Source organism: Nerophis ophidion, linkage group LG02 (genome assembly GCF_033978795.1).
Source record: "Nerophis ophidion isolate RoL-2023_Sa linkage group LG02, RoL_Noph_v1.0, whole genome shotgun sequence".
NCBI classification, from domain to species: Eukaryota; Metazoa; Chordata; class Actinopteri; order Syngnathiformes; family Syngnathidae; genus Nerophis; species Nerophis ophidion.
In genome coordinates, this window is record NC_084612.1 from 26,213,581 (window position 1) to 26,228,359 (window position 14,779).

The 14,779-nt window shown below is 37.1% G+C and overlaps 1 protein-coding gene across 1 annotated transcript in view; it reads left to right on the plus strand.

Annotated features, from left to right (window-relative positions):
- The window catches only part of LOC133538691 (CUB and sushi domain-containing protein 1-like), a 1,135,806-nt gene that overhangs the window by 1,058,679 nt on the left and 62,348 nt on the right, over window positions 1-14,779 (plus strand). The window contains exon 59 of the mRNA XM_061880405.1: window positions 10,874-11,050. Coding sequence (XP_061736389.1) covers window positions 10,874-11,050 — 177 coding nt within the window. The remainder of the gene's footprint in view (window positions 1-10,873; window positions 11,051-14,779) is intronic.

The following is a 14,779-nucleotide window of genomic DNA, read 5'->3' on the forward strand; positions in this document are numbered from 1 at the left end:
ACTTAAAAGGTTTTTACGTACCTATTTTGCTTTGTGAAGGGGTGGGAGGTGTGATCGTTTTGCAATGTAGTCTTCTGAAAATGATGAGAAGCGCCACTCTCCATAGCAACTCAACGTAATTTCCTGATTCCAAGGGAGGAAGTAAACTGGAAGAGCTCCGCTCCCGACACTATAGTTTTTGCTTAATTAAACTGTCATTTCCGACTACTGATTGTGATCACGGCAGCAAGACAGTTTGCTAACATATTCAACATCAACTCTGGCCAGCGGGAGACACAGATTCGCTAAAATAAGCGAATCGAAAGCACCGGAAAGCCGGGGGCTAACTGGCTAAATGATAGCTCAAAGCCGTTGCCTAGTAACCCAAAGCGAAACAACAAAAACGAAAGAGTTGAACATATTTTAGAAATGATCTACAAGAAAGGCGGCCACAGCTCTGGCTGGTGCAAAATTAAGTGGGAACAAACCCCAAAGCAAAACAAAACAAAAAAACACCAGAAGCAAACAACAACAATGACTCCACTTCGCCGCTGAGCACGAAAAGAAGCCGCCAACGGGGTAATACACAGTTATCAGGTGTGGAACCAGACTGGAAAAAGTTGGTAGGAACTCTACAAAGCAAGGTTAACACTCTCGAGGAACAGATGATCAAAGGTGTACAAACAGATATTGCAGATATCCAAGAACAGGTAATCAAAGACAGAATATCAAATCTTGAAGATATAGTGGAATTTAGAAAGTTCAGAGAAGAAATGAATGCATTTTAAAGCAGGAGGTGGAGAAACTGAACAAGGAGAATGCATTGTTGCGCCAACAGTTGCATACCATGCAACAACCCATTACACCCATTGGGACAAGAGCAGTGTTGTGGAGACCATTACAATGGAGATAGCAGCAGCGCGCTATACAACAAGATAACACTGATTTGAAGAACTTCAGGGAGGAGATGGCTGCATTGAGACAACAGCCCAATGCCAGACAACAAGATGTCAACAATCTATTGAATATTGCTATTTGGAAAACTTTAAAGAGGAAATGGATCAGTTTACACGACAGAATGATATCATCATTGCAGGGCGACGCGTCAATCATCAATCCTATGCAAGAGCAGTTGACAACAGAAGAGAACCAGATAACATGGACGCTGCTTCAAGGGAGCCACAAGTGGTCAACTTTCTGCAATCAAAGAGAATTGATGTCGATATTAACACCGTTGATCCGTGCATATCACTGAATGGAAGAGACAACAATACCACACCAGTCACCATTGTTAAGGTCGCCAACAGGAAATCCAAAATGGCATTGCTGACACAGGGAAAATAGCTGAAGGGCACAAATGTGTACATGAACGAGCACCTCACTAAACAACATCCTGCTAATATGCGACATTATTGATCATCTGCCAGTTTTCATAATCTATGACGGAAACTACAAGAAGAGGAACATTGATGAAATAAATACTTTTGAAGAATATGTATAGAACAAAGTATGACAGCTTTCAAAATGATTTGAAAAAACATAGTTGGGACATTGTCTACAGTGAAAATGATGTAAATGATGCATATTGCATTTTTGTAATACCTTCCATTGAAACAACTTAGTAAGAAGAAAAATACAAATAATCAACCATGGATGACCATAGGACTGAAAAATGCTTGCAAAAAGAAGAATACACTACATAGAAAATGTACAACACAAAGATCTACACAAGCAGAAAACAAGTACACAACGTATAAGAACAAGCTAACTGGCATACTTCGAACATGTAGAAAAGAATATTACATACAATTATTGGACCAGAACAAAAACAATATGAGAGCAACATGGGGCATCCTAAATAGCATTATTAAAAATGTTCCTAAAAAGGACCATCCTAAATACGTCTTGGATGGAAATGTAAAAAAAAGACAATGTGAACAAAGTGGCTGAAAGCTTCAATAAGTACTTTGTGAACATTGGTCCAAATCTAGAGGAAAATATTCCAGATCCGGAGTCAGTTAAGGACTTGAATGACACCATAGATAGAAACCCGAACTCTATGTTCCTAGAAGGTGTGACAAAAGCGTAAGTAATCAATATTTTGAAAAAAAGTAAATCTAAGACCTCAACTGATTGCAACAAAATTGATACAATAACAATGATTATTGAAGAGATTTCAGTACCTTTAACATATATCAGCAACCTATCATTTAAACCAGGCAAATTCCCAGATAATTCTATCTGGGAATAACAAAAGTCTACTGATCTATAAGACTGGTGACAAACACCAGTCTACAAACTACATATCTGTTTCCCTACTTGCACAATTTTCTAAAATGATTGAAAAACTGTTTGACAACAGATTAAACAAATTAATTAATGAAAAAGAAAAACTCACAGACTACAAATACAGATACAGAGCCAACATCTCAACATCAATGGCATTAATTGAAATAAAAAAGTGATTATTAATGCAATAAAAGTAAACAGTGCACATCAACAGTGTTTATGGATTTAACACAAGCATTTGACACTATCAATTACAATACTTTAATGAACAAATTAGAGCGGTATGAAATCAGAGGTTTGGTCTTGAACTGGGTTAGAAGCTACTTAACCAACAGGAATCAATATGTGAAGATAGGCGAACACACTTTTACAGAGCTGAAAATATTTTGTGGCGTATCAATACTTGGATCAAAATTGTTCCATCTCTATACAAGCGATATTTGTAAAGTTAGAAAGCACTTAAAGTTAGTATTATTTGCAAATGACACACCTGTGTTTTGTTCAGGAGAGAAAACACAAAAGCTAACACAAACAGTAACAGATGAAATGAACACATTCAAATTTAGTTTGACAAAAACAGACTATGTTTGAATCTCAGTAAAACTAAAATAACGTTATTTGTTAACAGTAGAAGGGAAAGTCAAACACAATTCCAAATAGACAGAGTAGATATTGAAAGTGTAAAAGAAAACACATTGTTGGGTGTAATAATAGATGATAAAATGAACTGGAAATCTAATGTAAAACTATACATAATATAGTAGCAAGAAACATGCCAATAATAAATAAAGCAAAACATGTTCAAGACCGGCTTCACGGTGGAAGAGGGGTTAGTTTGTCTGCCTCACAATACGAAGGTCCTGAGTAGTCCTGGGTTCAATCCCGGGCTCTGGATCTTTCTGTGTGGAGTTTGCACGTTTTCCCTGTGAATGCGTGGTTTCCGGTCGGGTACTCCGGCTTCCTCCCACATCCAAAGACATGCACCTGGGGATAAGTTGATTGGCAACACTAAATTGGCCCTAGTGTGTGAATGTTGTCTATCTGTGTTGGACTTGCGATGAGGTGGCGACTTGTCCAGTGTGTACCCCCCCTTCCACCCGATTGTAGCTGAGATAGGCACCAGCTCCCCCCGCGACCCCAAAGGGAATTAACGGTAGAAAATGGATGGATGTTCAAGACCAAAAATCACTTCATATGCTCTACTGCTCACTAGTGTTACCATATCTGAGTTATTGTGCAGAAATATGGGGAAACAACTACAAAATGTGCGCTTCATTCACTAACAGTGTTACAAAAAAGATCAATTATAATAATACATAATGTTGGTTTTAGAGAACATACATACCTTTTACTCATGGAATCCCAAATATCGAAATTCAACGATTTGGTGCATTTGCAAACAGCTACAATTATGTACAAAGCAAACTCTCCAAAAGAATAATTATTAGAACATAGAACGTTATTAGAATTATAGAACAATAATTATTCTCAACAAAAGAGGACAAATATAACCTTTGAGGGAAATCTAATTTAAAGCATTTGTATGCTCGTACAACACTTAACACTTTTAGCATATTCATATGTGGAATTAAATTATGGAGTGAATAATCAAATAAATCAAACAAAGCAACTATATGATTCAGTTTAAGCGACTGTTCAAACTACAAGTATTCACAAAGTACACAGAACAAGAATTATGATGAATTATGGTGTTACCCTTTTTGTTTTTAGAAAAAAATTATTTATGTATTTAATATTTGTTGACTTACTATGGTATATTTTTTTATTTGTTATCCATTCATTCACGGTTCTGTTACAGAGAACAAGGACATGGGATAACATTGCTATGGTATGAAAATGGGTAGGATTCAATAAGCTCTGCTTCTTCCTACTACTTACATTACATTGTATCGTATGCATGTTCGAAATAAACTGAAACTGAACTGAACTGATGCTGTGGTCAAAATAGGAATTGCCACAAAACAAATTCTAAGATCATCTATTCTCTACTGCCATCTGGGGGCTATAGTGGATAGTGCACGCCCCCCCCCCATTTGTCACGTTCCGTGTGACAGGTAAACCCTGCGACAAATGGGGTGGTCTGAATCCCCTTGATTTTCATATATAAACAAACCATTCATTAGGTTAATTGACATTCATGTAAGCCAATGCATAAGGTCAGTCAATGTTTACCCTGAAAATAATACAAAGTTTAGTGTTTGTGTTGTGTTGTATGAGAATGATGGATAAAAAGAAAGGCAATAGTGGATTAAGATTAAAATCAGATAGAGATTAAAGTAGATGGGAACAGAGAAAACATGTCTAATTCTGAAAGGCCAACTAGACTTTAGAATGGGAACACAGCAGCATGTTTGGAGAGATGAGGAATGGGACCAAGAGGGCAAGATAGACATGGACTCTGAGCATGGGGTATTACATTGCAGGAACAAGGTTTTATCACAAAATTGCGGGGAAAGAGAGGCGGGTGACCGAGGGGGAAAGGAGAGGACGGAGTAATCCGACTTGGGCTTGGTGTTGCAGGAGCAATTGTTGGGTAGAAATAGAAAATGGAGGGCAGTTTCATATCTGTGTCATCCAGAGAGCTGTGCTATCTGACCTCTGTGAAATGTCCATTTTTCAAAGATTGAAGATGAAAATAGAAGATTTTGTTGGTAGATGTCTGACACTTTGAAGGATTTCCAAGAAAGCTCTTCAAAGACTAATAGGTTACTGACTGAGGGGTTGGCGTTCAAAGGAAATTCATTTGGGATTATTGTTGGTATTGCTGGCGAGGGTTGACTCGCTTTTTGGACAAAACTGTACAATATACATTTGCTGTACACTCAGCTAAACCAAATATAGTAAAGACGATTGCTTTTTAATTAAGCTGCAAGTACTATATCCCACCCTCTTGTTGGTCCGACCTTTTTAGGCTGTGCCCCACTAACACACACACACACACACACACACACACACACACACACACACACACGCACGCACACACACACAACAAATAATATTATGTTCAGACACAGAATTTTGCCTAAAATCCACAATCCTTAGGAGAGAGAAGAACATGTTTTTTTTTTTTAACAAATTCCAACCTGTAAATAAACGTAAATAAAGCTCCACTTACAATGGAACCAATAGGAACCATGACGTCATTGTGTCTATTGTGTCTTTTTCAACCATTTATGAAAAAAAAAGGGTTATACTTGTATAGCGCTTTTCTACCTTCAAGGTACTTAAAGCACTTTGACAGTATTTCCACATTCAAACAAGCATTCACACACTGATGGCGGGAGCTGCCATCCAAGGCCCTAACCACGACCCATTAGGAGCAAGGGTGAAGTGTCTTGCTCAAGGACACAATGGTTGTGACGAGGTTGGTAGAAGGTGGGGACTGAACCAGGAACCCTCAGGTTGCTGGCACGGCCACTCTTCCAACTCCCAACCATCCAAAAAGTGCCAACAATACCCCATTTGCATTTTGTGGCCTGGATATTCGCCAAGTACCGTATTTTTCACATTATAAGTCGCTCCGGAGTATACTTCGCACCGGCCGAAAATGCATGATAAAGAAGGAAAAAAACAAATATACGTCGCATTGGAGTATAAGTCGCATTTTTGGGGGAAATTTATTTGATAAAATCCAACACCAAGAATAGACATTTGAAATCCAATTTAAAATAAATAAAGAATTGTGAACAACAGGCTGTATAAGTGTACGTTATATGACGCATAAATAACCAACTGAGAAGGTGCCTGGTATGTTAACGTAACATATTATGGTAAGAGTCATTCAAATAACTATAACATATAGAACATGCTATACGTTTACCAAACAATCTGTCACTCCTAATCGATAAATCCGATGAAATCTTCTTCCTCGATGTAGCTTCTAAAGAACTCTGCCAACTCCATAGGTATGCGCCGCTTCCCCTTGTCGTTTTCTGCTGCATATTTCACTACGTCCAGCTTGTAATCTGCAGTACATGATTTCCTTTTCGGTGCCATTTTTGTTCAGCCCTTCTCAGTTTTTATAAGTTACCGCCAACGTTGAAATGATCCACTACAATAGCTACGGCGGTAGCATATAGCATACAGGAGTTAGCATTCCGTGACCCACAATGCACTTCTGCCATGAATCCTCCCCTGATAAATTCTTATTGGTTGACGTGTATGTGACGATTGCTGACGTGTGTGTTTAGTTTAGCTTAGTTTATTAAGGATCCCCATTAGTCTACACCGCAGTGGAGACTATTCTTCCTGGAGTCCAGGCCAAAAACATCACACTATCACAAAAAAAAAAAAAAAAAAATGCAGTACAACATGATCAGATAATAAAGTGGCATTATGCAAAAATAGCAACAACAAAGAACCAAAACAATTATAATTACTTATGTTACATAAATATGTTCATACCAAAGATAAAAATAGCAATATGAAAAAAAAAAAATATATATATATATATATATATATATATATATATATATATATATATATATTATTTTTTTTCTCAAAGATAAAACAAAGAACCAATGGCCTAAAATATACACATTAGTGTACCAAAGACAAACAATAGGTGACGAAAAAGGACCATCCATCCATTTCTACTGCTTATCCCATAATCATTAAAATAGTCAATAGTCAATAAAAACAGTCATGACATTAGGTACAATCTAAAATAATTTCATTCCACAATACCTCTCCTCTTAGTCTATTCTTAAAACCCACTATGCTGGTGATTGATAGCAGATATTGTGGAAGTCGATTCCAGTAAGTGATTGCCCGATACAATACAGTCTTTTTCAAAACATCACTTTTGAGTTTAAGACGGGTGAGAGCACCTCTTAGGGCTAGCCTGGTACCATAGTTGTGACTGTCACTCGCAAGCAACAGCTGAGAATACAGATATGCAGGTTTATGGTATGTATTGATGTTTTTAAAAATAGAATCAAACTACACGCTATTCTTTCACCAATTTTCATTCATGACAATTCATGATGCATGATTGAGATCATGCATCATGCAGTGTGTGACGATTGCTGCCCTTTTCTTCAGATCTTCCGCAAATGAGATAAATAATGTTATTTGATATTTTACGGTAATGTGTTGATAGTTTCACACATAAGTCGCTCCGGAGTATATGTCGCACCCCCGGCCAAAATATGAAAAAAACTGCGACTTATAGTCCGAAAATACGGTATTAGCAATATTGTTGTCATAAGCAACCTACATTAAGCGGTGCATTGATGAAAGAGAGCTTGGATAGCAAACTTCCTTATACTTCTATATTGACATTATGAGCTGGTGAGCTGCTTGTTCACCTTGGAGCTCGTGAAAGTTTATTCTAGATCACGGGTTCTTAATCTTTTTGACCATAGGGCCCAACTTTTCCACTACGAATATTGACAAGCCTACTCTTGATTTTAATCATATTCAATAATTAAATCTAACCTACAATTTACAACCTTGTCAAATTATATGAAACCATGTGTTAATTAATTATTTGTCAATCATTATCCATCCATTTTCTACCGCTTTTTCCCTTTTGGGGTCGCGGGGGGCACTGGCGCATATCTCAGCTACAAGCGGGCAGAAGGCGGGGTACACCCTGGACAAGTCGCCACCTCATCGCAGGGCCAACCCAGATAGACAGACAACATTCACACTCACATTCACACACTAGGGCCAATTTAGTGTTGCCAATCAACCTATCCCCAGGTGCATGTCTTTGGAGATGGGAGGAAGCCACAGTACCCACAGGGAACCCACGCATTCACGGGGAGAATTTAACACATAAACCTTAGGCCTAGATTAGGCTGATAAGAAAAATGAGTAACAACCCAATATACTGCATAAAAGGAGACTCATAAATAACTGACAAAAAATGTATATACAACTATGTTGTGCTAACATAAACTAAATGAATAAACTGTGAATATTAGTTTTACCATTTTAGTCATAATTGCTGTGCATAAGAAACGCCTATGACTTTAGCTCCGGACTTTTTATGTTTAATATTGTCATTACTGACTGCGACACGTGGTGGAAATATGTATTACAACTGAGTCGGTCCATACGGCCAACAGCTGAGAAACAGATATTTTTGGCAGCCCTCTTTGCTCCTGTGGCCAAACAATGGTTAAGAAACACTGTTCTACATCACAAATCATGTCTCTCACCTTGATAGTAAAACGATGTGGACATAAACTGAGAAGTCGGTACATTCTGACAGTGAATTTAGACCTGGAAATGGCAAGAAAGGCACAAGAAAGACGCTGCTTTACACCTACCCTTTTCTTGTTAACCTTTCGTGAAGATTATGAGTCATTCTTCATTTAAACAGGAACATATGAACATCTTAACAGTCCGCATCCCAGTCAGAGCAGACATTGTACAGTAAGCGATTGTTTTATAATGTTTGTTGGCTCTCATGATGTCTTCATTGAGTAATTAGTGATGTTAAAGAAGAAAACAAATGTTGTGATGCGTTTGTGAAATTAATGTGCCGTCGTATGCTCAAAATGTGCAAAATACATAAATATTAAATGTAATTATGAATGTGCCTGTTACTACAGTACATATATACTTACATCATGTATATAAACGTTGATGGAAGTGATTGGATGTTTTTTTAAGCGCTTTATGGGCAGAATAGAGCGACTTCCAGAGGCTCCATTTTAAGCTGACTTGCTCGCATTTATTTACTAAAGAGAATGCATAAAAAGAGATAAACATACTGTATGTTTGTGTGTCTCACATAAGGATAATGCTTTAGAGACAACATTCCAAAAGACGTGCAGTTCCTCTGTAACTTTTATATTTGTGTTTGACATTACATTCTACTGTTACATAAAAATTTTAATTTAGTTTTACTGAGATTCAAAGATAGTGTGTTTTTGACAAAACCATCTTTTTATTTTGTTCATTTCTTTTGTATTTATTTGTATTATTTTATGTGTGTTCTCTCTTGAACAAAACACAGTCGTGTCATCTGAAAATAATATTAACTTTAAGTCATTTGTAACTTTACAAATGTTGTTTGTATAAAGATTAAATGATTTTAGTCTCAGTATTGATCCCTGAGGTACGCCACAAGATATGTTTAGCTCTGTAGAAGTGTGTTCGCCTATCTTCACATATTGCTTCCTGTTGGTTAAGTAGCTTCTTATCCAGTTCAAGACCAACCCTCTGATGCCATACCGTTCTAATTTGTTCATTAAGCTATTATAATTTGTTGTGTCAAATGCTTGGGTTAAATCCATAAACACTGTTGCTGTGCAATGTTTACTTTTATTGATTTAATAATCACTTTATTATTTCGATTAATGCCATTGAAGTTGAGATGTTAGCTCTGTGTCCGTATTGGTTGTCTGTGAGTATTTACTTATTTATGAATCTGTTGTTAAACAGTTTTTCAATAATTTTAGAAAATTGTGGAAGTAGAGAATCAGGTCTGTAGTTTCTAAACTGGTGTTTGTTACCAGTCGGATACATCTGTATGACTTTTGCTATTTTCATTTTGTCTGGAAATGTGCATGTTTAAAATAATAGGTTGTTGCTATATTTTAAAGGCTCTGAAATCTCTTCAATAACCTTGTTTTTCTATAATTACCATATCAATTCCGTTACAGTCAGTTGTGACACCTTTGACGAACATCGAGTTGGGATTTCTGTCTATGGTGTCATTAAAGTCCTTAACTGGACTTGAATCTGGAATCTTTTCCTCCAGATTTGGTCCATTGTTCACAAAGTACTTATTGAAGCTTTCAACTACTTAATTCAGATTATTTTTTTACATTTCTGTCTCAGATGTATACAGGGTAATCCTTCTTGGCACCATTTTTAACCATGCTATTTAGGATGCTCCTTGTTGCTTTCATATTGTTTTTTGTTCCGGTCCAATAATTGAATGTAATGTTCTTTCCTAAATGTTCGTAGTATGCCAGTTAGCTTGTCCTTATACGTTTTGTACTTGTTTTCTGCTTCTGTTGCAGGCGTTTTTCAGTACTTTTGTCATCCAAACTTAATTGTTTTTCTTTTGCTTCTTACTACGTTGTTTCAATGGACAGTGTTTGTCATAAAGCATTGTGAAGTATTAAAACAAAATGTTATATGCATCATCTACATCATTTTCACTGTATACATTGTCCCAACTTTGATATCTTAGGTCATTCTTGAAAGCTGTACTTATTCTTCAGAATGTCTTTATGCCATCAATGTTCCTCTTCTTGTAGTTTCCGTCTTAAAATTGTGAAAACTGGCATATGATTACTGTTGTCGGATATTAGCAGACCACTTGTTGTATTATCAAATTCATGAGTAAAATTATCATCAATATGTGTGGTGCTGTGTCCTGAGATTCCACTTGGCCTTGTGATTTTAGGATATAAAATCAGACTATTGTGGGTATAAAGTTATCGATGGACATTTATAAACACATTTTCACCTTACACAACATATCACTTCCTCTTCCTTCCTACAGCAGTGACCTAGCTGTAGCACTTTATGCAGAAGTAGAAGGGATCTATACTTGGACACATTCCCGACTACATTAGCACTCCCTTAACTTCCTTAAAACCTCTAACTGTTTTTCTAGCTATTTCTTGTGGAGACCCTGGTTTGCCCCCAAGTGTGGTCTTGTCTGGGACACGCAGCTGGACGTACGGCTCAGTGCTGCAATACTCCTGTCTGCCAGGAGGGGTGCTGGTGGGCAATGCTACACGCCACTGTCAAGAAGACGGCTCATGGAGCGGGGCGCCGCCTTACTGCACAGGTAAAAAGCGCACGGCGTTGCACGTCTCCCAGATTTTGTATTTACTTGGTTCCAAAAATACAAACTGAAGCAAACATTACGACATAGTTTTTTGAGTGCGAATCGGGTTGTTTCAAAAAGCCCCAACCTTACTGGGTCACAGCTTCTCCCATCAGCACAGCCGTTCAAATCAATGCGAAAAAGGAAATATGGTGCATATCATGGGATCTGATGAAAGCTGCAAGGAGGAGTCTATCTCTCAAATAAATAAATAAAAAATTCCAAAGTGAGTTTACCAGCACATTGTAAAAAGTTGCTCATGAATCTAAAAATAATCCATACAATGGAATGGCAACAAGTGTAACAAAACAAATACAATTATGAAACAATACACTTATAGTATTACTGTCAGGAATGATACATTTGCAGTATGTACTGTATTTGCTCTAGATCATTGTATTTGCTATAATTTGGCGTGTTGCTCACCAGTTGCATACCAAAAAGATGAGAGCAGAAATATTTTTGAAAAGACCTACCGCTCAAATGCAGCTGAGATAGGCTACAGCAGTGGTTCTCAACCTTTTTTCAGTGATGTACCCCCTGTGAACATGTTTTTAATTGAAGTACCCCCTAATCAGAGCAAAGCATTTTTGGTTGAAAAAAAGAGATAAAGAAGTAAAATACAGCACTATGTCATCAGTTTCTGATTTATTAAATTGTATAACAGTGCAAAATATTGCTAATTTGTAGTGGTCTTTCTTGAACTATTTGGAAAAAAAGATATAAAAATAACTAAAAACTTGTTGAAAAATAAACAAGTGATTCAATTATAAATAAAGATTTCTACACATCGAAGTAATCATCAACTTAAAGTGCCCTCTTTGGGGATTGTAATAAAGATCCATCTGGATTCATGAACTTAATTCTAAACATTTCTTCACAAAAAAAGAAATCCCTAACATCAATATTTATGGAACATGTCCACAAAAAATCTAGCTGTCAACACTGAATATTGCATTGTTGTATTTTTTTTGCATAGTTTATGAACTTACATTCATATTTTGTTGAAGTATTATTCAATAAATATATTTATAAAGGATTTTTGAATTGTTGCTATTTAAAAAAAATCTCACGTACCCCTTGGCATACCTTCAAGTACCCCCAGGGGTACGCGTACCCCCATTTGAGAACCACTGGGCTACAGCACACCCTGCGACCCTGGTAAGGGAAAAGAGGTAGAAAATGGAAGGATGTCTTTTCACAAATTTAAAACAATGATCGCTTTACCAGATTGATTACCAACAACAATGGACACAATGTATCCTATGCTGCTTAAAACTCAAGGGTCATTTCTCAGAATTACATATCATTTATTTTTAATTTTAAAAAATGCATTCCTTCTTTCTTGAATACACCCAATAAGATACCTTGTAACTATTCAACAAATGAATTAAATGGGTTGTATTAAACAACACCAATAACTCCAAATCCCCAAAAAATGACTTAACTGCTAGGCAAATTAATAAGAGTTGTGGCCTACCTGTGTAAAGAATAGAAAGGTGGAGAAGTAGGTAGGAAACTTATGTTGTCAAGTACAGCTATTATGCACACCTCATAACACGACAACTGATCATTTCCAAAGCCAGCGTCAACTGTCTCAACAGCCAGAACGCAATAAGCTTGCTCGGTTGGCCCCGGACCAGAAGGCTCAGCAGGGCAGAATCCATCCTGCAGCTGGATAACCTCATTGAGATGCACGGCGACGCGGTGGGAGCTTTTAAACTCACAAATCCCTACCGGTGGAATTTAAGCTCCTAAAGTTGTGACACGCTCAGCGCTTTCACTGCTAGAACAATTTTAGCCTAGCCTAAGTGCAAAGTTATGCTGGTTTGCGTGGGACTCTCACTGTATGTACAGCCTGTAGTATGTGTACTTCTCTGCAACCAAAGATGGCCTCACATATGCATTTTCTTTCCAAAAGATAGTTTATGTTTAAATGTCGAAGTCGCATAAAATTACTAAAACCATTTAGAATGACACCTATCCTGCCAGTGATTCTGGCTGAGCAATAAATTGTAAACTGTAAATACCTACCCATGTCTATGATTGAATTGTACTATTAATATTCAAGCACTACTATTTAGAAAACCACAACATGCCTGTTACAGTAAGTGCAAAAACAGTAAAACTCATTTGCATATTTATCTTCATTTGTTGTTGCTTGATTGAAAATGTTTTGTTATAGTGGATTTTCTGTTGACTATAATTACTGTAGTATTTTGTTCATTGTGCTGTATTCATTTAGTTATTTGTGTTATTTTCCCCTAAAGTTTTTCTCATTTATAAATGTTTGAGCAGTAAAAAAAAAACACAGGCTATTGAAGGAATCAAGTTAAGAACGTGCACATACAGTATTTGCATGTTGTGCTGGTGTCTTGTAACCAGATTGTATAATAAGTACAGTATAAAACAACAGGAAGAGGAAAAAAATATATGTTTTAAATTGATCTTTTCTGATATTTTAGGACATACATCACATCAAAAAAAATAAATGCATACATCCGAATACACAGGGATGAAGTTTGGGGTTCAAAAGTGCGGTGACAACTGTCTTGCTTACAGAGGCATGGTTTGAAAGAATTAGTTGAATGTTTTGGAGTAACATGAATGAGAAACAAATTGTTCAATATTTTTTTTGTACAAAATAACACATTTACTCAGCAAAATAAATAACTTTACCTTGTATGGCCTGGGTGGTTATCGAACCATGTCCGCTGGCACAAAATACTGGAATTTACGTCGTTGCATTTTGAATTTTATATTTGTCTCACATATTTGTGATTTAAATTGCCATATGGAGGCCAACTCACCTTAATTTGCATCTGGCCGCTGATTGGTCAGCTGCCGCAAGAGTGCTGTCAGTCCTTGTCACGTTTGCAAGAAGGCAGCCACAGAAAGCCAACCAATGAGCTTGTAGGCAATTTAAAGGGACAAGCTTCAGCACGTACGACCATTTTCCGTCTGGCACTTGTTTGACTTGTCTCCATTCAATGACAGGGTGTTTTAATTTCTGAGAGTAATAGCTTAACATTCTTTTTGCCAGCGCTAAACCAGATTGTATGTGAAGACACAGGACAATTGTGGGTCGATTAAGGCCCTTACTGATACTGACTCGAGCCCAGAAACCATCATAGGGCTCATATTATGATTGTATTTCTACATTTAGAACACTTGTGTGGTCTTCGTAATATGTAATGGTTACTTTTTGGTCAAAATTTGGCATGGATGATGTTTTACAGATATTGCGCCATTGTTTGGTTGGTGTTATTTACTGCCTCCACTCTGACTGCGTCTTTTCCCCGTCATCCATGCTGGAGTTTATAGTGATTCCATATTAAGTGTTATGTGTACAGGAGGAGGAGATGGCACAGACAGCAGGGATGTAGTTTAGCTCTATGTTTCATTTATATATAAGTATATATACTATTTATAAATAACAAATAATAATATAAATCAACAAAGAGAATGGAGTGTGAACTAATCCAAATATCTATGGCGTGTGACTATGTGTGGGAATCAATGAGTGTTACCAGGAGTGTTGAGCGAGAGGTGAGGAAGTCCAGATGGCACAAGACAAGCACGGAGGTCCGTGAGCAGACAGGAAGTCAGGGCGATAGAGAGGTGTCGAAGGTCTGTGTCTAAGCGGGAGGTCGAGATCCAAAAGGCAGCCAGGGAAGCAAAAGGAACGCG